Here is a 26,016-nt window from a genome sequence, read left to right as displayed (position 1 = left end):
GACACTTTACATGAAAGTCGCTTGCCCAGTGATGGCGGATAAATACGATACTTCAGTACCCCTGTTATTCTGAATTACGATGCAATGTACCTGCTGGTTGTCAGCCACAAATTTTCATTGTTGTCCTTCCGCTCTACAGCTGATGTTTGTCCATATTCACAACTGCAAATATCTTTAATGTAGTTCATAACGATTATAGTCGCCACAGTGCCTTTTTAGTGCAATTCGGGATAACACAGGCACTGCAATATGATATTATTTTTTATGTTGGTATACTCGTGTATTGTATGAACGCTGAAGTGCTAGAACGGTGGCAGTAGTTCCGTATGCAGTCTTCGAACTGAAAAGCACAACAAAAACAACAGAAGTTTCTCCATGTGTGGGTCCAGTCTCGACGTAATTTCTGAATGATAAAACCATTTTAAATGTCTACCATAAGTTGTCAATTTGTTTATACAAGTTCACCTTTATATCATCATTTATTACATTACAATAGTGGTCAGTTCTGGCCTGTGGCCACTTTCAGATGCAGTTGCGACGGTGATATAAGTGTTATATTTAAAAACTGTTGAGTGGCACATGGAATCATTTATGCAGATTTTCGACCTGTGCCTGTGAGAAGAAGTGTCTGTTCCCATGTAGCACTAAATAGAATGCACAACACAATTAAAGGATCGCTTTTTGAAACCCTGTACTTACGAAGCATAGCTTTGATATTTGGCTCAAAGGTGCCCACAGCGTTTCTCAGTAATGGCGCAAAAGCGCGCCACCCGGCGATGTGACCTTCCGGCTGCATGACACTTCTAACAGCAAGATGTCGACACATGCGGAAAAAACGCCAGAGCTCAGAATTTCAAGTGACTTGTAAGGTGGGATAATGATGTCACACTGACATGAAATTTCACCACAATTCTAACTAATGTCAACGTGTGCGATTTACATGAAGGGAAGGTCGTCACAGCTTCTCTTACTCACATTTCATCCCCTCTATTGACGCTTCTGTGATGGAAGCCAGAAAGCGACCCTCACTCAGAATCGGCACGAAGAGGCCTCCAATGATTGCATAAGGGGTGTCAATGAAATCACCTTTTCCTTGCGAGATTGATTCCTACATATTTCGTTGTCGAAAACGACATTTTGCAGTGCGATGAAGAGCAGGGAGAGATTCTTGACAATCGTCAATAGCGCTAATATCTCCGTGACGCTTCAAACATTCCCTGAGAATTATGAACTAGAAACCCCATTGAGACTGATCTCCCCCCTTTGGAGTGCAGTACGACCGCAGTTTGTACAGGGTGGAAACACTAGGGAGCGCAGAAAACCATTCGACGAAATGTGAGCGTGATCCGAAGCAGCAAAGGGTGCATATGTTTTTTAGTGCTCTTGTTTCACACCGTCTTGTGGCGCGATCATGGAGGGGTGCGATATTCACACATGCGTAAATACAATGGCAAAGTGTACCTGTAGCACATCCCCCCTCCCTCTAAGAACGTCTCGCCCCCTATTTTGGAAAAACCCTCGGTGGCACTTTAGCATTCAAGTAATGTGTTTGTGCAGAGAAAACTTGCAAAGTATACCTAGGCGCCTGCAGGTAGGCAATTACTTGACACTCTTCCGATGCAGTTGCATGCATGTAGGTGCCAGGGCTACTTCACACGTTTTCCCTGTGAAGGTACATATTCAAAATTCTCAGCAAAAATGGGCGAGTGCCAAACCACCGAGATATTGCCAAATTGGGAAGGGGAGGGGGAGGCTGAGAGGCACCCTTTGCCGTTATACGGGCTGTTCAAAAAGCCGCGCGTGCCATATGCCGCAGTGAATATACCGAAATGAAACTCCGTGAAATACAAGTTATTAAGTTATTGAATATTCATTTTTACTTACAAATTTTCACATTAAATGTTGAAAGTGTCATCCCTGTTGTTGAATACACAATTCACATTTCAATTCGTCTAATCATGTTTCCAAACACAAGCTGTAACATTTCTTCTGTCACAGAAGCAGTGAAAGTGGATATTGCAGTTTTCAGTTCATTGATGGACTTTGGACGGATTTTATAGACAGTTGCTTCCGCTGCACCCCAGAAGAAAAAGTCAGGTGGTGTTAGGTCAGGCGATCGTGGAGGCCACAAAGTTCCTGTGAAATTATGCTATCACCAAAAACATCAGCAAGTAGTGACATTGAAACGCGAGCTGTATGTGCGGTTGCACCAACTTGTTGAAAATAACCGTCAGTATTTCACTTAACACAAGTACTCCTATGAATGGGTACAGAATATCACTGCAGTATCGTTGTGCGTTTATTATTTCGTTGAAAAATATGGGACCCACAATCCGACATCTAGAAATTGCAATCCAAACTCCTATTTTCACAGAATGAAGTGGTTCCTCATGAATACACAATGGATTTGCAGTACTCTGCATATGCGAATTGTGCGAGTTCATGTAGCCAGATAAATGAAACCACGAATCATCAGTGAAAAACGTTTCACTAAGAATATCCCTTCCATTTTGTGGAAAGAAATTTTTGAACCATTGACAATAATGCAGTCTTTAGCCATGATCAGTATTTTTCAGTTCTTACACGATTGTCACTATGTATGGGAAAAGTTCTAATTTTTTCTTTACAGCTGTGTGGGCAGTTCCGACACTAATATCGATTTCCTGGGCGAGTTTTCATACTGACGTGTTCGGACTCATGGACATTTTATCGGAAATATCGAGTAGTTTATCCTCAGACAAAACGCTAGGACGACCACTTCTTGGTGCATGTGTCACTGAACCCGGACTTCGAAATTTGTTAATCACATCTCTCACATTATCGCGATGTGGAGTGTTGCCTCCGGGAAAACTGAATTAAATGTTTGACGAACTGAAACTGTGTATTTACCGCCAGCTTTGAACACTTGTTCGACTAAAAAGACACGTTTTTCAATGGTTAGCATTTTAACAGTGACAAAAACGAAACAAACGAACAAAGGTTCAAATCAAATGGCTCTGAGCACTATGGCACTTAACATCTGAGGTCATCAGTCCCCCAGAACTTAGAACTACTTAAACCTAACTAACCTAAGGACATCACACACATCCATGCCCGAGGCAGGCTTCGAACCTGAGACCGTAGTGGTATCGTGGTTCCAGACTGAAGCGCCTAGAACCGCTCGGTCAGACCGGCCGGCAAACGAACAAAGGAACTAAACTTAAACGTTCCCGTCAACACGTGACGACACATACCAACGATACTACTTGTTGCGACTGACAATTCGCATTTTGTCACAAACACAACTTTTATTTATGTAAGTTTACAAGGTTGATGACTGAACAACAAAAGAAAGGTAACAATAACGATGCCAGTAAAAGTCTCCTAATTGAGGCAAACAAAAGTTCACTTCTAATTTTCCACAAAGGTTCGTGGTAACACACACACACTAGTAAAAGTCCAATTCAAAGACGAAGACCTAATCTTCAGCGGTCGAAGTCCACGAGGTCGGCATCTGGAGTGAACTGAACTTCGGGGCTGGTTCTTACCCCCAAATAGCTGTCTCCATCCATTCAGGTTTTTGGCGTCGTGATACTTCCTGCAGACCGTGGCGCGAGATCCCACTGCAAGAAGTAGTGCTCGGTATACATAGACAACCCTGTCAAATGTGGCGTAATTTGGGTTGCCAGCCCTCAGGGGCTACCTTGGCTCCGGCATAACACTACTGACGCTGGCTGAGATAAACGAAACAGTGGAATGTTGGGAGAGTCCACTTGAAGGGAAGTTACCCAGGCAGGCGAACAGTCATACGGCACGCGCGGCTAACCATCACAGTGCACTGCGGAGAGACTTTTTGAACACCCCGTATTTTCGTATGTATCAATGTTGCACCCATGCGTGATCACACCACAGGAAGGCGCCAAACACAAGCACTGAAAAAGCATAAACACCCTTTCCTCTTTTGGATTGCGCTCAAATTTCGTCGAATGGTTTTCCAAGGTCCCTAGTGCTTCCACTCTGTGCACCAGAGCATAAATTGTGTTTACACTGAAATCCAAAGGTGTAAGACCACATTCAATAGGGTTGCTAGCCCACGATATTCTTAGTGAAGGCTTGAAGCGTCAGGGAGATGCCAGCAGTGTTAAAGACTCTGAAGAATGTCTTCCTGCTGCTCATCGCACTGTAAACTACCGTTCCCGGCTATGGAACGTGTGTGAAAGGAAAGGGTTAATTTCATTGAAGCCCTTTATATCTCCCCCTAAGGCCTTTTCGTGTCGATTGTAAGCGACGGTGTGTATGAAACGTTTTCCGCGGCCACTAATAAGGAAACCGGGTGATTTCAACGCCAGGCGGTGCTGTGCTGATGTCCATGATAGAGGCGACAAAAGAAGGTGCTAAATGTGGGTACCACAGGTATGGTGACCTTTCAAACGTGTGACACGTCCACAGTGGAGTTGGGCAGAATTTAGGTGTACTTTGGTGCTAATCTGACTTCATTAATCCGCTGTATACGTCACATGAAATTCTAACCACTGGCCTTTTTTCCACATGTGTCGACATACTGCTGTTCGAAGCATCGTTGAGCCTGACGGTGACATCGCAGAGCGCCACGCTTTTTCACCACTACAGAGGAAAGTTTAACCACCTTTGAAATAAATTTCAAAATTATGCGTTGCAATGAGAGACAATTACAGGGTTTTGTATGACTGATCCTTTACTTCCTTTGCGCAGTGCAGTTTTTAAATGTAACCACACATATCAATGACGCAAGTCCATTTGAAACTGGCTACGAATGTAATATAATAAACGAACCAAAAAGGTCATCTTTTATAAAGAATTGGACAGCCTAAAGAGGATATTGAAAGTGGTTTTATCGTTCAGAAATAGCAACAGTGTTAATATAAGTATCAAATGTGTACTAAGTAATACGTGTTTGACGTTTGCTTGAAATTGCTGCAGGCATTCCAGAGCTATGCTTAAATTAATAAACAAACAGACATGTATACATAATCATATAAATATCTAGAATTATTTCGTAGATCATTATTATCCATAATGATGTAGGAGTACTCCTACGGTAAGCCACAGATCACAAGTAATTTGTTTGTGGTTAGGCCACATACCATGTGGCCAGATCATTAAAATTCGTGTAAGTGAAACGTAGACAAGTTTCAACTTACTGTGATCAGAGAATTTCGACAACGGCAGGATTGTTTCACTTGATACGTGAATGTTACAGTGGAAAAACAATACGTGGGTGACGAATGTTTGATTGACGCCATACTCAAGAACATGATGCGTTAAGATGATAATCTTATTCCAGCCTCAGACAGATTGCAACATTATGTCCTGCCAGTACAATCGAGGACGAGATCTTACAGTACATCGAGCATTTATCTTACCTCATGACATGTCTCTCCTCAAATGCATTCGCCTATGCCGACAGTCAAGCAAGTAAGTTCAGCATCTTGCGGAATCCCCTCTTCATGGTTTAGTCTTCAAACCCAGAAATGTAAGTATGGGCAGGCCACTTCTATAAGACTTAACCTATAACTTTACATGTGCACAATCTGACGTGGATAACGCAATATTCGACCCTAGGTGTAGACACTAAAGTGGGGGTTTCGGGTATAAATATCATGTTACTGGAAGGTATCTGATGAAAACAATCTCTTGTTTATTACATTAAAAATCTGATTATGCTCACCCTTGAAAAACAGACAGTGAAACAATTGACTAACGCTAACTGTGTGAACTCACCAGCATTAGAGTATCATGGGAATCAGTGTTACTCCACTACCTAACAATGGTCGCATCCTGTTAACTCAAATCCCGATCTGAGACTCAGATTTAATCCCACAAAATCCCAATGGAAATAACCGTGATGGTAAGTTGGTGAGTGGTTAATCTGATCATGCAGGGTGTTTCAAAAATGACCGGTATATTTGAAACGGCAATAAAAACTAAACGAGCAGCGATAGAAATACACCGTTTGTTGCAATATGCTTGAGACAACAGTACATTTTCAGGCAGACAAACTTTCGAAATTACAGTAGTTACAATTTTCAACAACAGATGGCGCTGCGGTCTGGGAAACTCTATAGTACGATATTTTCCACATATCCACCATGCGTAGCAATAATATGGCGTAGTCTGTGAATGAAATTACCCGAAACCTTTGACAACGTGTCTGGCGGAATGGCTTCACATGCAGATGAGATGTACTGCTTCAGCTGTTCAATTGTTTCTGGATTCTGGCGGTACACCTGGTCTTTCAAGTGTCCCCACAGAAAGAAGTCACAGGGGTTCATGTCTGGCGAATAGGGAGGCCAATCCACGCCGCCTCCTGTATGTTTCGGATAGCCCAAAGCAATCACACGATCATCGAAATATTCATTCAGGAAATTAAAGACGTCGGCCGTGCGATGTGGCCGGGCACCATCTTGCATAAACCACGAGGTGTTCGCAGTGTCGTCTAAGGCAGTTTGTACCGCCACAAATTCACGAAGAATGTCCAGATAGCGTGATGCAGTAATCGTTTCGGATCTGAAAAATTGGCCAATGATTCCTTTGGAAGAAATGGCGGCCCAGACCAGTACTTTTTGAGGATGCAGGGACGATGGGACTGCAACATGGGGCTTTTCGGTTCCCCATATGCGCCAGTTCTGTTTATTGACGAAGCCGTCCAGGTAAAAATAAGCTTCGTCAGTAAACCAAATGCTGCCCACATGCATATCGCCGTCATCAATCCTGTGCACTATATCGTTAGCGAATGTCTCTCGTGCAGCAATGGTAGCGGCGCTGAGGGGTTGCCGCGTTTGAATTTTGTATGGATAGAGGTGTAAACTCTGGCGCATGAGACGATACGTGGACGTTGGCGTCATTTGGACCGCAGCTGCAACACGGCGAACGGAAACCCGAGGCCGCTGTTGGATCACCTGCTGCACTAGCTGCGCGTTGCCCTCTGTGGTTGCCATACGCGGTCGCCCTACCTTTCCAGCATGTTCATCCGTCACGTTCCCAGTCCGTTGAAATTTTTCAAACAGATCCTTTATTGTATCGCTTTTCGGTCCTTTGGTTACATTAAACCTCCGTTGAAAACTTCGTCTTGTTGCAACAACACTGTGTTCTAGGCGGTGGAATTCTAACACCAGAAAAATCCTCTGTTCTAAGGAATAAACCATGTTGTCTACAGCACACTTACATGTTGTGAACAGCACACGTTTACAGCAGAAAGACGACGTACAGAATGGCGCACCCACAGACTGCGTTGTCTTCTATATCTTTCACATCACTTGCAGCGCCATCTGTTGTTGAAAATTGTAACTACTGTAATTTAGAAAGTTTGTCCGCCTGAAAATGTACTGTTGTCCCAAGCATATTGCAACAAACGGTGTATTTCTATCGCTGCTCGTTTAGTTTTTATTGCCGTTTCAAATATACCGGTCATTTTTGAAAGACCCTGTACATTCAACGCATGAATGTTGAACCTGAGATGGCCAGTGGTATGATATTCCAGAATTCAGGAAAAAAATCAGTTAAACTGCTGGTGCCAATATTAATGCTCATCGTCAAGTTTCTAGTGTGCCGAGATGAACACCGCTGGCATGGAGATATCTCCCCAGAGTAGATGAGGGCATGTTTTGATATCAGCAACACCGTCCCCTGGTCCTCTGCTAAGCTGTACTACTCTCTGCTCTCAACCAAAGTCCGCGACAACCGTCAAATCCGGACCACTCTCTACCGGGATTCGTGATCAGATCTAGACTTTGCCTTTCCTTTACTCTCCTGTGCCATATTTCTTCCCGCCTAACAGTGTCTGTTGCCAATAGCAAATTTAGAAAACACTGTGGCCCAATACCGAGATTTCCTTCCAGAATGCAGAGTCCCACCAATACAGTGCGTCGCATTTAGATGCCAATCCTGTCTCAAAACTCCACCTTTCTAATGAAAAACGTCTGCACCAGCGCTGTACTCCTGATGTCTGACTTTGAAAAACCAACCTCGCATTTTCCCAACAAGAAGCATCAAGGCCTGCGAGGCAATCGCATTGTTTTGGCCGCCTTGTGTTTACAGAAACGGCTGATGGCTATCTTCAAAGCCGGTCTGCAAAGCATGCGAAAACTGCCTTCACTCACAGCTCATGGTACTTCTCTACACCCCGGTGCCCCTCTAGGTGGCATGGCATTGTAAACCGGACAATGGATCTGCAGCCCACAGGGACATCACGTCAGTCCAGTTCGACAAACTCAATGTCTGGGCCGCACCGAGCGCCTTTCCTCTATAGTCTTTCTGCTCGTTCTATTCAGCTCCACAACTGTGTCTTCTAAAGCATGCAAAAGCATTCAAAAACCAGAGAGTCCTTCACCATGTTAAATGAGGAAAATTACATAGCCACTGTACTATCAGTCACTGTGAACCAAGATCTTTGTAATAAATATTCTCAGTTCAATCGACTAACAAATTTATGCATTATCATTCTCCAAATTATTAAACCAGTATTAAATTTAATGTAAAATGTATGCAAATTTGTCTGCTACATTTCAATCTTTTGCTCTTCGTACAGGTGCTAAGTACTGGAAAATAAAGGAAATTGGTATGTTTCCACTCACTAGTGGTCTATGGATACATTCTGGAGTAATTTATGACTTACAGAGAAGGTATTTTACTGCACAAAAAGGAAGCTGTTGGAGTAATATGTGATGTTCACATTCAGCCACCTTGTAGAAGCTTCTTTAAGAACTTTGGTGTTTTATTATTGCTTCACAATAATTACATTCTCACGTGAATTTCGTCGTAAGCGACCACTCACAATTTGAGAAGAATAATCATTTTTCGCAGTTACAGCACTGGATTATAAAACGACCTATATTTTTCATTGCTAATACTGTCTGTGTCTCAGAAAGGAGATTAGTACGCAACCGCAATTCATTTGCTCAGTGCTACAAAATATCCTTCTGGTAGCAAAGTAAATTTTAAATTGACCTGAAACCAGTTATTCTGGACGATGCCTGTCCAACAGAAGAAGTTTCAGTTAAACATTGGTATTTTTGTGAAGCTAAATGAACTAAATTTAAGCACATCACTAGTTACGCAAGTAGTATTACAGGCCACTATTGCAATAAGTTAGAAAGCAAAGAGCTGGGAGTGGTAAGGTGCCAAACCATAAAAACATCACACTTTAGCCGGGAAAACACAAATTTATTTAAGTAAACAGTTATCATGATTTCTTTTAACTTTCACTTGTTGTTGAAATTTATCTGTACTCGGAGCAAACAATAATCTGACATCAACAAAGGAAAGGTGATTCAGGGCTGTTTTTGTGAAGCTAAATGAACTAAATTTAAGCACATCACTAGTTACGCAAGTAGTATTACAGGCCACTATTGCAATAAGTTAGAAAGTAAAGAGCTATGAGTGGTAAGGTGCCAAACCATAAAAACATAACAGTTTAGCCGGGAAAACACAAATTTATTTAAGTAAACAGTTATCATGATTTCTTTTAACTTTCACTTGTTGTTGAAATTTATCTGTACTCGTAGCAAACAATAACCTGACATCAACAAAGGAAAGGTGATCAGGGCTGTTTTATTACCACTAAGATAATCTCTTTCTCCAATTCAAGGCTCTCAAAGCTTTTTCCGCTACTGCTGACAATAGTTTTGGCAAGATGGAATCTCATTGCCTCCTTTTCCAATTCTGAGTTTCCCATAATACCGATGAAGACTGATACCAGCCATCGCATTAAGATTTGGGTTCTTCAGGGTACTAATATTCAGAGATAGTATGAATGCCTTGTCTTGTAAAGGTTACCTGTTAAAATAGGATTGTCACAAGTCACAACATTGATTCTTTGCGTGTTATTTTTGCTAAAACATTTTACATATGCTGTTATTTAATGCAGTTCCCCATTTTTCTTATTGTACCACTGTGCTGATAGAAATTTATACTTCACAGCACACAATGTACACAGCCCACACCTGTTGATAATTGGCCGGTGGTTGTGTTTGGTTTCATACACAGTTTTACAGACTTTCACACCTGGTTTAGCGCGACAAAATATAACATGTGCTTTTCCCTCATGTTGCTTGATTCTTTACTCAAATTTCCCTGGCGTAAGCTAATATGGTTGCGCAACGAAAGCGCGGTTGGATTACGCGCTTCTTTCCGCTCACCTGAACTCTTCTGTGTGACCACACTATTTGGTTTTAAGTAACCTGGCCTCGACTTTAACAACACGTCGTATCGACTACTCGCTCTTACAGTATCTCCGCTTTGGTCCTGCCTTGTGATCATTCTGATGGTATCTCTGCTAGTCGTATGTAGAGGATCTCGACAGTTTGCACTTTAAGTTTCAGACATAACTCCAATTATTAACCCAGCACGTATCCAAGGAGGCCAACGCACGCATGCGTTACTACATTCAATCCTTTGCTAGCTAGTTCGGGCTCTTGTGGTGGAAGAAACTTTCATCATGGGTATTTCAGCGCCTGAGAAGGAAGTGAGATTAGGATTTGTGGGTTCCCAGATGGCAGCTTATTCAGGATGCTCCAAATCTTTGGTATAAATATTACATAGTGGTACATGATCCTAAACTGAGCATTCACTGGGCTTGCTGGGTACTGGGTGCTACTGGATGATGCATTGAGTGTAATGATCCGTATTCGATAATAAGTCATGAAAAGTAACCCAGATCAACTCACATAATGCCCTAGACTTTCACGGAAGTTTCAGATCGTGTTAAAAGTTCTTGAGTATGCAGCCATTCCCAGAGAAATGCCTCATTACGAAGGCCTAAACGTCAGGTCAGAAGATCTACATCTACGTGATTGCTCTGCTATTCACAATAAAGTGCCTGGCAGGGGCTTCAATGAACCACCTTCAAGCTGTCTCTCTACAGTTCCACTCTCGAACGACAAGCGGGAAAAACGATCACTTACGTTTTTCTGTGCGAGCCCTGATTTATCTTATTTTATCGTGATGATCATTTCTCCCTATGTTGGTGGGTGCCAACAGAATGTTTACGCAATCGGAAGAGAAAACTGGTACTTGAAATTTCATGAGAAGATCCCGTCGCAACGAAAAACGCCTTTGTTTTAATGATTGCCACTCCAATTCACGTATCATGTCTGTGACACTATCTCTCCTATTTCGCGATAACACAAAGCGAGCTGCCCTTCTTTGTACTTTTTCGATGTCATCCGTCAGTCCCATCTGATTCGGATCCCACACCGCACAGCAATACTCCAGAATAGGGCGGACAAGCGTGGTGTAAGCAGTCTCTTTACTGGACCTGTTGCACATTCTAAGTGTTCAGCCAATGAATCGCAGTCTTTGCTACAAGAATGAACATCCAGGCCCAATTATGATGAAGGCTCAGATTCAGTCGTCGCCACGGAGAAGGACTTCGTATCGTTCGGCAATCTTATGACATCATCTGACTGACAGAGAAGATGTGGCACGCTTTCGACTTGCAATTTACCAGACTTCTACTTCGTGTTATTTGCGTGCTGCGACTTGGCTGTGGATTTCTGGGCTTTCTGGTTAAAAGTTCATGTTTTTTTTTTGGTTCTATTCGACTTCGACTCGGCATGGAAATGTTATGACGTTATTACATTGTACTTAGTTGTGCATAAATTAGTGTATACTAGCTGACAAACCCGGTATTTTCTTTTTGCAGATTTTCTATTAGAAACAAAAACCAAAAACGTAATGTGTCAGCAGTGAAGTAATTGAAAAAATTTATTTACCTGTACTAGCGAAAACACATTTGAAATGTAATGCGAATACAGTTAATAGCACAAAAGTAATAAATTTAAACGTCATATTGATGCGGCAGTTTTTCACGCATCACATTGTTTATGACATCATATCTCTTGGTTCTTATCCGACAGCGATTGTTGCCTGAGAGTAAGGGATATGTGAGTCAAGTTTGGATGAAATCAGTGCAGTGTTTTAAGAGGAGTTGTAGAACATACACGTACACAGATACGTACATTTGTTTTTATAATACGTGTGGAAGCCAAGTAGTTTCGAATACTTCAGTGGCAACCTGTGAAGTATTTCATGCAGCTTGGCGAATATTCTGATTTATTCAAAACTGAAACACGGTACAATTAGATCTTAACCAGTCCACGCTGAGTCGAAGTTGAAGAGAGCCAAAACAGAACAAGAGAGTTTACCAGAAAGCCTAGAAATCCACAGCCAAGTCGTCATACGTAAATAACTCAATCGTCCAAGCCTGATAAAATCCAACTCCAATCCATGGCGGGTCTTCTCTATCATATGACGTGACAATGCTGTTAGACGAATCTAAGTGCTTTGACATTGTCGATGCTGGTCGCTAAACAAAGGCGTCACGCCTTAGTTGAGGTCAGCATCGTAGAGATCCCGAGCGCAACGCCTGGGGCCGGCCACGGCGTCTGGCGAGAGCCCATCATCGCTAGTCAGCTTTTGTGCCGTGTCCGGGGTGACGTATGAGTCCGAGTCGGATTCGCCTAAAACGAAGAGCGAAGCTTCCATAAACTGTGATTTTGGCTAAGGATAATTCTGGGCCTCATGCAGCTGGATAATTCTGGGCCTCATGCAGCTGGGAAAACAATCCAGTGCATTCAAAATCTCGATTTTGAGTTGCCGGAGTACCCCCCGTATAGACCTGATCTAACACCAACTGATTTTCTCCGCTTTGATCCGATGTAGGAGGACATGGACGAATCCAAGTTGGCTTCTGATGAGAGGCTGCTGTGGCGCTGCAAGAGTGGATGTGCAAGATGCTATAAATCTCTTTCAGGTCGAATCTGGATGCTTGTCAAGAGATGAACCAAGTGCAAAGAGGCTGAAAGAGATAATGTAGAGAAATTATGTCACTTTCAATGTCTTCTTCTTCTTCTCTGGGATCCAGCAGTCGAGCTTTCTATTTCCTACGGCCCATTTTCAGCAGGTCGTTATGACTCCATCTCTCCGTCTGGTCCTTGGTCGATCTCATACATACATAGATTAACCCTTGTTCCATAGATCATGAATACGACATTTCGTAATGATGTGGAACGTGTCACTTTAACATAAGTTTTTTTACACAAAATAATATATATATATATATATATATATATATATATATATATATATATATATATATATATATATACACCTTACACTTACTTCCCCATATCTAAAAATTCATCTATTGAGTAGAAGGTATTGTCATTCAGAAATTCCTTTAATTCCCTTTTAAATATTGGTTGGCTATCCGTCAGACTTTTAATGCTATTTTGCAAATGACCAAAGGTTTTTGTGGCAGCATAATTCACCCCTTTCTGTGCCAAAGTGAGATTTAATCCAGAATAACGAAGATCATACTTTCTTCTGTTGTTGCAGCTATGCACTTCGCTGTTATTTTTAAATTGGGATGAGTTATTAATGACAGATCTCATAAGTGAATATATGTATTGCAAAGGTACTGTGAATATCCAGAGTTTCTTAAATAAATGTCTGCAAGTTGATCTTGGGTGGGCCCCAGCTATTATTCTGATTGCATGCTTTTGTGCTATGAATACTTTCTCTCATACTGACGAATTGCCCAAAATATGATGCTGTATGAAAGTAGTGAAGGAAAATAGGCATAGTAGGCTAATTTACAGATATATTTATCACCAAAATTTGCAGTAACCCTAATAACATAAGTAGCTGCCCTAACTGTTACAGCAGATCAGTGATGTGTTTCTTCCAATTCAAATATTCCATCAATGCACACACCCAGAAATTTGGAATATTCTGCCTCAGCAACCGACTGCTGTTCATAGTTTCTATTTATCAATGGTGTTACGCCATTTACTGTACAGAATTGTATAAACTGTGCTTCCTTACAATTTAATGAGAGTCCGTTTGCAGAGAACCACTTAATAATTTTCTGAAAGACATTATTTACAATTTCCTCAGCTGATTCTTGCTTGTTGGGTGTGATTACTATACTTGTAGCACCAGTAAATATAACTAGCTTTGCATCTTCAGGAATATAGAGTGGCAAGTCATTAATGTATATTAAGAACAATATGGGACCCAAGGCTGAACCCTGTAGGGCATCAAAAAATGGTTCAAATGGCTCTGAGCACTATGAGACTTAACATCTATGGTCATCAGTCCCCTAGAACTTAGAACTACTTAAACCTAACTAACCCAAGGACATCACACAACACCCAGTCTGTAGGGCATCATTCTTAGAGGACTCAGCTGATTTTTGAAGGCTATCTGTACTGTTAATTTCAACCTTCTGCATTCTTTCAGTTAAATATGAACTAAACCATTTCTGCACTGTCCCAGTCATACCACAATACTTAAGATTATCTAGAAGAATTTCATGATTCACACAATCAAAAGCCTTTGAGAGACCACAAAATATCCCATTGGGTGATGTTCAGTTATTCAGTGCATTTAATAATTGATCAGTGAAAACATATATAGCATTTCTGGTTGAAAAGCCTTTTTGAAAACCAAATTGACGTTTTGTTAGTACTTCATTTTTACAAATATGTGATGCTACTCTTGAGTATATTACTTTTTCAACAATTTTAGATAAAGCTGTTAGAAGTGAGATTGGGTAGTAGTTGTTAGCATCAGACCTATCCCCTTCTTTATGCAATGGTTTAACAATAACATATTTCAGTCTATCTGGAAAAATGCCCTGTTTCAGTGAGCTACTACATATGTGGCTGAGAATCCTACATACTTGTTGGGAACAAGCTTTTAGTACTCTGTTGTAAATGTCTTCAATTCCATGTGAGCTTTTACTTTTGAATATATTTATTATGTTCCTAATTTCATTAGGAGAGGTGGGTTGAATTGCAGTTTTACCAAATTGCATAAGTATTGTCTCTTCCATATACTGCCTTGCATTTTCTAATGAATATCTGGATCCTATTTTATCTACAACACTTAAAAAATGATTATTAAAAATGTTTTCTACTTCTGACTTCTTGTTAACAAACTTTTCATTGTATTTGATTGAAATACAGTCTTCCTGTGTTCTCAGTTGCCCTGTTTCCCTTTTAACAATGTTCCAAATTGTTTTAAATTTATTATCAGATGTGCTAATCTCAGACATAATGCACATACTTCTGGACTTCTTAATTACTTTTCTTAATACAGTGCAGTAGTTTTTACAATTTCTCGCTGCTTTGCTATCATTACTCCTCCTAGCTATAAGATACATTTCCCTTTTCTGCTTACAAGATATTTTTATCCGTTTAGTAAGACATGGCGTTTACATGGTTTCTTACAATTACATTTCACTGTTTTCTTAGGGAAACTGTTTTCAAATATACTGACAAAGATATCATGAAATAGGTTACATTTTAAGTTAGCATCATGTTCCCCATACGTCATCCCAGTCTCACTGTTGCAAGCTTTCCCTAAAATTTTCGGTTATTAAATCGTTTATTGAACACACTACTTTGGAGGACTATTTTGCCTTACTGTATGGAGCTATATCATACACTGTAACTGGCTGTGCAGCATGATCAGACAGACCATTCTTAACAGGAAAGGTTTTTATTTCATCTTTCTATCGGACTCTTTCAGAAAATTTACATTGAAATCCCCACAATCAACAATTTGCTTTCCTCTATCTGACAGACAGCACAACAAAGAATCTGAGTTTTTCAAAAATAGTTGAAAATTTCCCAATGGGAATCTATACAGAACTACAATTATAAAAGTGCCAGTTTTTAGTTTGAGTTCACATGCACTTGCTTCTGTATGTTGCTCTACAGTAAATTTTTTAGTTTCCAAATTTTTCACACTGTGACAGATTTTAACATATATGGCAACTCCTCCTCTCTTCATAGTGTCTCTACTTACATGTGCTGAAAGCTTATATCGACCTACATTTATCATTTCCATACCTGTGACTACTGATCGTCTTTGACCCTGTGGATTTACATTTAATATTCTTCTGGCCACTTCTGTAATACTCATCTGTGCAATGAACCCCGTCCATCTCAATTTGGCTGATTTCACTGTTCTTCTAATAGTGTACAAATCATGATTGTACGTCCTCCTCCATCTTCCACTTTCACAAGTTCAGCACTGGTCTTATGTTCTATGAATTTCTGATTTAGTGATATGAGTTAAGATCCGTGAATAAAATAGTTTAATAATACGAAATAAGCTCTGTTTGCTGCTATTAGTCTCTGTTTGATTAAATAAGAGGTTTCATTTGAGAGTGTGACTATCGATCCGAGATATTGAAACTACACAATTGTCTCAAAACATAATTGTCCGAAGTTATTGAGGTGGAGTGTTCTCTTTACGTGCTTTTATGTGTATTTCATGTTTTGTTATTTAATATTCAACCCCTTTTCCTGCCGGTCTATTTAAGTGCGATGAATGTCACCTCTGTTGCCCTCGGAGTTTTTACGACTATATCCATGCCATCGTCACAAGCGAGTGTTTGTACTGTGACCTGGAAGATAGTTCTCTTCAAAAAGTTTCATTCTTAAAAATTGCCTTTACATTATGTCTTGTCCTCGGACATCCTGTGAGGTGTCGGTTGAGCTATTTAGCATATCTTTAAGATACTAAAAGTTCGAACACTAGTGATTTGCAGAGAAGGGAAGCTCTCCAAAGATCACGAAAATTTAAAAAAGAGAATAATGTCATGCATCGGAAACACCTTATTGAAGGAAAATTGACAGGGGTGGCCGAATAATCTCGAAAATGCCAGTTTTCTGACTAAAATACGATCAATAAAACTCTGAGGGTACCGACTTCGAAAATCCTGACTAAGGGTCGATAAATTCCCATGTGAGGTGCTGCTGAGCTGCTTAACATACGCCCAAGATGCTGTAAGTCCAATCACTGGTGACCTACAGATAAGGGAAGCTCCTTATAAGATCAAGCAGATTTAAGAAGGAAAATAATGTCATGCAATGGAAACGTCTTTTTGACGGAATCCTGATACAATGGCCCACTCCATGGATATGTTGATGAAGGGCTCATTTGTCTACAACAGAAACAAGTGGTCACTACAACAATTTGAATTATTACCACAAAGCATCAGCATATGAACCACTCACAGAGATATGTATGTGAGCATTCAATAAATGGATAAGGGTTTGTGATTATGAAATCTAACCTTCGCATTGGTGGGAGAACACAACAAAAGCATAATTATGAAACCAAGTTCCGGTTATGCCCAGTGACTGTAAAAAGTGTTAGTGGTTAAAGAAAGAACCCGGAAAAATATGTACGAACGCCAGTAGAAACGTCAAAGTGCATGATGGCAGCAACTAGCTGGCTGTGAAAGTTAAAACTGTGCAATTAGCTCCTGATGAAAGTTAACTAGGATCGCATCCCCGTCGACTCGGTGACTGCATCGGCGGTTCATTCTTGCCGCTTGCATACAGCTTGAATGTGGAAGGCAGAAGCAGTAGTAACGGCTGGAAATTCTGAGTCCAGCTCACACTCTGTACTCAGTACTAAAGTAGAGACATCCTTCTGTGAGATAGTAAGTCTTGTCTCATCGGACGTCTTGCAGCAAGTGATCACTCTTCCGTCTCCCAGGAACAAGTTTCCTATTACTTACCCCCTGGACGTTTCTGCCAAGATAGGAATCTCGCCGGCCAATTGCAGCAGGCCTTGCAAAGTCTGTCCAATAATAATTTTGTAAATAACTTAAACAAACTTCTACTCCCCGCGAATTTTGTCATTGTTGACCAATGATAGCCTGGCATGGGAAGAAAGGCAGAAAACCTCTCTCACTCTATGGCAGGTTTCTAATCCAGGCCTGTCGAGCGGTATACTTGTAGGTACATGAGGGAAAGAACACATTATACAGAGATAATTATTGTGAGTCAATCAGAGAGACCGTTGCAAAAATTTTAAACTAAAATTCTTCCGTGCCGAGATCGCAGAGTAACAGCGGGTCCCCCTCACCCATTCTGGTGTCTGCACCTGGCTACACACTTTAACTTTCCCGAAGGATCTCTTTAGGAATCATACAACGGAGTTTCATGACAGATAGGCCAGCTTTTGGGACGTCCAGACTGCAGAGATGTGCAGAAGTGTTTTCTGCGCCCTCTACCTGCGCTGAAACACAACTTTCATCTTTGAACATCTTTCTGGACCCCCCCCCCCCTCCCTCTGGACCTCTCAAGTAAACTTTTATGTCGCCCGAGCCAGCTAGGAAGCTTTCGATGTTGCAGAAAATATCTGCCCCATCACCGTAATAAAAGACAAAGAACAGAAGAAGTACTTATCTGGGCAGTCAATGGTAGTACTGAATATTGTCTGCAGTTATGATGTAGTATAAAAGGGTTGACTACATTGACTGTGAGGATGGATGTGCACATAACAATATGAAATACGTTGCGTGACAGTTTCAGAGAAGCTGCCAGATAAATTCCCTTCAGCAATATTCCGAATGTCAAATACATTGTACACTCAGTAATATTGCACAATTGGCGAACATTACCTTGAAGAACCCCGTTCCTCATACTTACGTGTTCTGTAAATCCAAAAGTCGCATCTGTTTATGGAAAGTGTTACTCTAGAGCAGTGGTTCCAAACCTGGGGGTAATTTCATTTAACTCTGAAGAAAATGAAATTTCCTGAGGGGTAAAAGAAAAAACTATTCGACTGTATTTCGTCACGAATCTAAATTATTTTTAAAATTACAGAACTGTTATCACTATTTCGTTAGACTGTAAAACTGATTACGTAAGTTACAGTTAAGAACGTTCTTCTCAAGTGCCAGTATCCATACATGACACATCGTGGTGGGGGTTACAGCTTTTGAAAGAGTGCGTATGTAAATAAAATCTTCCTCACAAAGTCCTCTTATAGTTATACTTGCTCCCATACATCTATGAGAGGAAATTTGCGATGCGTGCTTTTAAGAATGTCATAAAAGTTACTTCTTTCAGCTGTAATCAGTTCCTAAAATGTACCAGAAGTTGCTTCATTATTCACATCACAACACATAAAGGAGCTAATTGATAATACAACGCAACGGTAAATATGTAATGGTTCCTACACTACTGTAGGGCTTGCTTATTAATAGTGGGTGGCCAGACACATAAGACTGGCAGCCTCAAGTCTTTCACTGTGTGCCAGTTCAGGAGTAAGGAGTCCAGGTGTCAAGTGATTCACGAACAGCTTGTCTAGTTCATGCATTTTAACTTGACTGTATATGGGGGTGCAGCGTGTGGGTGAACCAAGTATCACAGAGGAAGTTTGTTTTGTGACAAGTGTCTATCCTCAAAGTAGATAGTTCTGAGATGGAATTGTAGGTAGCACTTGTGATGCACCGAGAATTGCTTCACCATTCTATAAAAAAAAATGTTAGACATGAACAGTACCAACTGTCTGACTGATTCATTAGCTCGCGGTTTAAGAAAGTGCCGATAAAAGTAAATATTGTTTGAAGACCTGAGCTATAAACAATAATAAGAGACACGTTGGATGTTTTGAGAAACTGCTCAGTGAAGTTTCAATCAAATCTCATAAATAAGGTATTTCAAATACACGCAATGTGAGACTTTGATTCAGGTAAGTCAATGCATTCACATATATTAACGTAGAGTCATATTTTTAAACTGGCAAATCCTACCCAAACTGTTATTCTCAAAAATTCGTCAATGGTACTTAACACTATCTGCTTGCAAACATAACGCACTTAATGTGGGTTAGCACTGGCTTACCACTGTTCACTTGCTAGCCAAATTAACGAAATATTACTGTGAAACTTTTCAAGCATATAAATTTAAAGGGTCCAAATTGTTTCACTTTTTTAGAATAAGGTTTGCATTGACAGTTTTTGCAATGATAAAGTGTACCAACCTCAAAATTAATGTTTGATTCAGCATAATATAAAATTAATTTTAGCATGCATCTTACAACAGGGCGTAAACAATGTTAAGGATAGCCGGTAACATTTCTAACGTCATCATGTCGCGTGAATACCCGCAAAATACACTCCTGGAAATTGAAATAAGAACACCGTGAATTCATTGTCCCAACAAAGGGGAAACTTTATTGACACATTCCTGGGGTCAGATACATCACATGATCACACTGACAGAACCACAGGCACATAGACACAGGCAACAGAGCATGCACAATGTCGGCACTAGTACAGTGTATATCCACCTTTCGCAGCAATGCAGGCTGCTATTCTACCATGGAGACGATCGTAGAGATGCTGGATGTAGTCCTGTGGAACGGCTTGCCATGCCATTTCCACCTGGCGCCTCAGTTGGACCAGCGTTCGTGCTGGACGTGCAGACCGCGTGAGACGACGCTTCATCCAGTCCCAAACATGCTCAATGGGGGACAGATCCGGAGATCTTGCTGGCCAGGGTAGTTGACTTACACCTTCTAGAGCACGTTGGGTGGCACGGGATACATGCGGACGTGCATTGTCCTGTTGGAACAGCAAGTTCCCTTGCCGGTCTAGGAATGGTAGAACGATGGGTTCGATGACGGTTTGGATGTACCGTGCACTATTCAGTGTCCCATCGACGATCACCAGTGGTGTACGGCCAGTGTAGGAGATCGCTCCCCACACCATGATGCCGGGTGTTGGCCCTGTGTGCCTCGGTCGTATGCAGTCCTGATTGCGGCGCTCACCTGCACGGCGCCAAACACGCATACGACCATCATTGGCACCAAGGCAGAAGCGGCTCTCATCGCTGAAGACGACACGTCTCCATTCGTCCCTCCATTCACGCCTGTCGCGACACTACTGGAGGCGGGCTGCACGATGTTGGGGCGTGAGCGGAAGACGGCCTAACGGTGTGCGGGACCGTAGCCCAGCTTCATGGAGACGGTTGCGAATGGTCCTCGCCGATACCCCAGGAGCAACAGTGTCCCTAATTTGCTGGGAAGTGGCGGTGCGGTCCCCTACGGCACTGCGTAGGATCCTACGGTCTTGGCGTGCATCGTGCGTCGCTGCGGTCAGGTCCCAGGTCGACGGGCAAGTGCACCTTCCGCCGTCCACCCGGCCTCCCGCATGCCCACTATACGCCCTCGCTCAAAGTCCGTCAACTGCACATACGGTTCACGTCCACGCTGTCGCGGCATGCTACCAGTGTTAAAGACTGCGATGGAGCTCCGTATGCCACGGCAAACTGGCTGACACTGACGGCGGCGGTGCACAAATGCTGCGCAGCTAGCGCCATTCGACGGCCAACACCGCGGTTCCTGGTGTGTCCGCTGTGCCGTGCGTGTGATCATTGCTTGTACAGCCCTCTCGCAGTGTCCGGAGCAAGTATGGTAGGTCTGACACACCGGTGTCAATGTGTTCTTTTTTCCATTTCCAGGAGTGTATGTTACGGGACACAATTTAACGTTGTCGACTTGCTTAAATAAATGTTAACATTTACGTGGTTAGCAACAAATTTCGAAGCGCACTGGCGTTCAGGATCTTTATCTGAGTTGTAGCCATCCGCATCATCCTCAGATTCCTTGAAATCGTCCCCGAAAAGCGTTTTCCTGGTACGAACACCGGAAGCGCTGCTGCTACTGGCAGCCATGTTTTTGGCACTTATCACTGTTTACATGCACACTTCCTAACAAAGTTGCCATTTGCGAGGGTGTGAAATTAGGCAGAGCCGCCATTTCTCCGTTTATCGTAGAGCTGTCAACTAACATGAATAAACAAGATTGTCAACTAGGAGATACGCGATCTGTTGCAAAGTTTTTGGTTATGTTAGGGACTGAATGGCCATGAAGTGAAAATGAAGTGAAAATCACACTTGAAATCTTCTTTTTTTGGATTGATTACTAGTTTTGGCTAACAATGATTAGTGTTGATGGCATTACTGGTTCACACATCGTTAAAATCTTATGAGTTTCAGGCTGGATCCTCCATTTACTTTTGATGCTTAGGTGCTATTGCAGAATATGGAGAGCCTCAGCAATTTTGTTCGTGTGTAAGCGGGAATTTACAGTAGAATGGGGTAGCAGAGAGAATTTGTATCGAGGAACGAAACTTGCCACGCTAATCCGCGCAGGTCAGTGGACTGCAGTGCACAGGTGGCTTGGTGGTTAACACAACTGCCCAGTACACAAGCGCCCCGGGTTCGATTCCCGGCATTGGTACAAATTTTCACTCGCCGCTTCAGTGTGTGTACATAAAATCATATCTGAAGTTGTGTCATTTCATTCCTTAAAATCTTTCTTAAAATGACAACATCCACACATGACATGATTAATAATTGCTTTTCATTGTTCATGGAAAGTAGAATTGAACCCTTGTCACGAACGATGAAAAGCTGTCTTTCATCATGTGGCTTTTGTCATTTTAAGAAAGATTTTAACCATGTCTAAAGCTGAAATGGTACCAACACTAATCAAGAATGTCTTACGATCAGAGGATGGCTAAATTGTTAGCCGAAACTAGTAATCAACACAAACACAGAAGATTTCATGTAGGATCTTGACTTCATGGGATTTCAATCCCTAAACATAAATAATATCGATAAAGCACATCACAGATGTTTTACACACAGTAATTCTGTTTTTCTTTAGCTGTCCCTTACCATTTTTTTAAAGCTGAGCGATGCATTTACCTTTCGTCATTCAATTGTGAATGCATTTAATGTTTTCACGTAAGGTGAAACAGAGCCTGCCCTGCTAGCCGCGCCGTCTAAAGCGCTGCTTCCCGAGTGGGAAGGCTTGCCGGCCCTGGCACGAATCCGCCTGGTGGATTAGTGTCGAGATCCAATGTGGCGGACAGTCTGTGGATGGTTTTTAAGGCGGTTTTCCATCTGCCTCTGCGAATGCGGGCTGGTTCCCCTTATTCCGCCTCAGTTACACTATGTCGGCGGTTGATGCGCACACTTTCTCACGTACGCGTACACCATAATTACTCTACGACGCAAACATTGGGGCTACACTCGTCTGGTGTGAGAGTTCCCAGGGGGTCCACTGGGGGCGAACCGCACAATAACCCTGGGTTCCGTGTGGGGCGGAGGTGGGGGTGAGTGGACTGCTGTAACCTGTTGTGGGGTTGTGAACCACTGAGGGCTACGGCGGAGACGAAGCCTCTCCGTCGTTTCTAGGTCCCCAGTTGCATACAATACAATACAATGGCAAGGGGAGAAAAACGGGTAGTAGCTAATACCTGATTGTCCTCAGGGGTAACGGTCTCAGAGAGGTTGGGAGCGAGTGCTCTAGAGCGGGGCCGTTGTTGGGTGTTGCAGGTGGGCCATGTCCGCGCGCAGCGCCCCCTCGCTGCCGCTGCTCGTGCTGGTGTTGGGGACCGCGCTGTGGCAGGCGGTACCCTGCCACGCCTCCTCTGCGTCTCCAGACAGCCCGCGACCGTCGCGGACACTGTCCCGCCAGAAGAGGCTCCTCTGGGTCACCAACGACGGCCGCCTAGCCCTGCCGCCGGGCACCTCGCTCGTCATCACGCCGTCGCTGTCGCTTCCCTTCGTGCGGTACCCCCCAGACGGGTTCCTCTCCAACATGTCCATCAGCTTGCCCTTCACCAGTAAGTTACACTGCATTCATAACCTTATGGTAATAACGTATGTGGCTTGTGTGCGAAGAACCTGATTGGTTGCCTCTGTTTGTTGTTTTTTCCGTCTTCAGTTCAAGAAGGTGCACTTTCCACGCTTGTCTACCACGTGTAAAGCCGTTGACACATCGGACGAGATAGCGAACGCTGGTGTAGCGCTCTACGAGTTTTGTGACGTCACTTCCTGCAATTTCTCGCTGAGGAGCCATTTCGTCACGTGAAACACAAAATAAGTTCTACGATATTCTTGCCACGTGTCACGTAAAGTAGAACCAGTGTTAAGTAAGAACGCTCCCTACGTTAAAGAAGAGAGCTTGACCACTAAGAAAGCGAGACGCCGATATGTACTTGTGTTCAGTAGAACCCAATGTTCGGTGGGTTTTACAAAATGGTTCAAATGGTTCAAAAATGGTTCAAATGGCTCTGAGCTCTATGGGACTTAACATCTGAGGTCATCACTCCCCTACACTTACAAGGGGAGGCCACGACGTTTGCAACGCGGATTTACTGCAAACTTTGTACACTCGGAGTACTCCATGAGGACAACAAAATGTGCAAGCAGTAGCGCGTACTTCTCAAGCGTTATTGAGAAAATCGCAAGATAATTTCGGTCGTCAAATACACTCCTGGAAATGGAAAAAAGAACACATTGACACCGGTGTGTCAGACCCACCATACTTGCTCCGGACACTGCGAGAGGGCTGTACAAGCAATGATCACACGCACGGCACAGCGGACACACCAGGAACCGCGGTGTTGGCCGTCGAATGGCGCTAGCTGCGCAGCATTTGTGCACCGCCGCCGTCAGTGTCAGCCAGTTTGCCGTGGCATACGGAGCTCCATCGCAGTCTTTAACACTGGTAGCATGCCGCGACAGCGTGGACGTGAACCATATGTGCAGTTGACGGACTTTGAGCGAGGGCGTATAGTGGGCATGCGGGAGGCCGGGTGGACGTACCGCCGAATTGCTCAACACGTGGGTCGTGAGGTCTCCACAGTACATCGATGTTGTCGCCAGTGGTCGGCGGAAGGTGCACGTGCCCGTCGACCTGGGACCGGACCGCAGCGACGCACGGATGCACGCCAAGACCGTAGGATCCTACGCAGTGCCGTAGGGGACCGCACCGCCACTTCCCAGCAAATTAGGGACACTGTTGCTCCTGGGGTATCGGCGAGGACCATTCGCAACCGTCTCCATGAAGCTGGGCTACGGTCCCGCACACCGTTAGGCCGTCTTCCGCTCACGCCCCAACATCGTGCAGCCCGCCTCCAGTGGTGTCGCGACAGGCGTGAATGGAGGGACGAATGGAGACGTGTCGTCTTCAGCGATGAGAGTCGCTTCTGCCTTGGTGCCAATGATGGTCGTATGCGTGTTTGGCGCCGTGCAGGTGAGCGCCACAATCAGGACTGCATACGACCGAGGCACACAGGGCCAACACCCGGCATCATGGTGTGGGGAGCGATCTCCTACGCTGGCCGTACACCACTGGTGATCGTCGAGGGGACACTGAATAGTGCACGGTACATCCAAACCGTCATCGAACCCATCGTTCTACCATTCCTAGACCGGCAAGGGAACTTGCTGTTCCAACAGGACAATGCACGTCCGCATGTATCCCGTACCACCCAACGTGCTCTAGAAGGTGTAAGTCAACTACCCTGGCCAGCAAGATCTCCGGATCTGTCCCCCATTGAGCATGTTTGGGACTGGATGAAGCGTCGTCTCACGCGGTCTGCACGTCCAGCACGAACGCTGGTCCAACTGAGGCGCCAGGTGGAAATGGCATGGCAAGCCGTTCCACAGGACTACATCCAGCATCTCTACGATCGTCTCCATGGTAGAATAGCAGCCTGCATTGCTGCGAAAGGTGGATATACACTGTACTAGTGCCGACATTGTGCATGCTCTGTTGCCTGTGTCTATGTGCCTGTGGTTCTGTCAGTGTGATCATGTGATGTATCTGACCCCAGGAATGTGTCAATAAAGTTTCCCCTTCCTGGGACAATGAATTCACGGTGTTCTTATTTCAATTTCCAGGAGTGTATATACCTGCGCGTGGCCATTTTTACCAGCAACCGGCGGCAGCCGTGTGGTTACCGTTCAAGCCCTGTAATCGCTGGATCGATGAATCGAGTCCCGTTAGTCTGTTTCTTTTTTTATTTTCAACACAGTCATTTTCTTTACTATTTATATTACATTTGACATAATGGGAAAATACGTGTAACCGGATGAACTTTTATTAAATTTACAATGTTATTTGGCTGGCTACAAATTTTTATTATCACAAATAATATAATATTCATAACTATCGACTAGCAAACGACCAAACGCTTAAAGTGATACTGAAAATGTTTGCTTGTCCGTGATTTGAGAAATCCCTTATACCTGTAAGGAGCCCGAAAGTACCTGTTACCTCCAAGTTTTGACCGGCACAGACGGCTTTCGAAAGATGTACAATTAATCGTCGTTTTCGACATTACGAGTACAAGTTGCAGAATGGTATTTTTCGTCAAAACATGGA

At 43.1% G+C, this 26,016-nt stretch overlaps 1 protein-coding gene across 1 annotated transcript in view; it reads left to right on the top strand.

Annotated features, from left to right (window-relative positions):
- LOC124798613 overlaps window positions 1-26,016 on the top strand; it is a 381,611-nt gene that overhangs the window by 324,669 nt on the left and 30,926 nt on the right. Inside the window, exon 2 of the mRNA XM_047262090.1 lies at window positions 23,178-23,467. Within this exon, the coding sequence (XP_047118046.1) occupies window positions 23,185-23,467 (283 nt within the window). The 5' untranslated portion in view covers window positions 23,178-23,184. The remainder of the gene's footprint in view (window positions 1-23,177; window positions 23,468-26,016) is intronic.

Source organism: Schistocerca piceifrons, chromosome 5, assembly GCF_021461385.2.
Source record: "Schistocerca piceifrons isolate TAMUIC-IGC-003096 chromosome 5, iqSchPice1.1, whole genome shotgun sequence".
Taxonomy (NCBI): Eukaryota; Metazoa; Arthropoda; class Insecta; order Orthoptera; family Acrididae; genus Schistocerca; species Schistocerca piceifrons.
The sequence above is the reverse complement of the archived record's forward strand: the minus strand, read 5'-3'. Positions and strand labels throughout refer to the sequence as shown.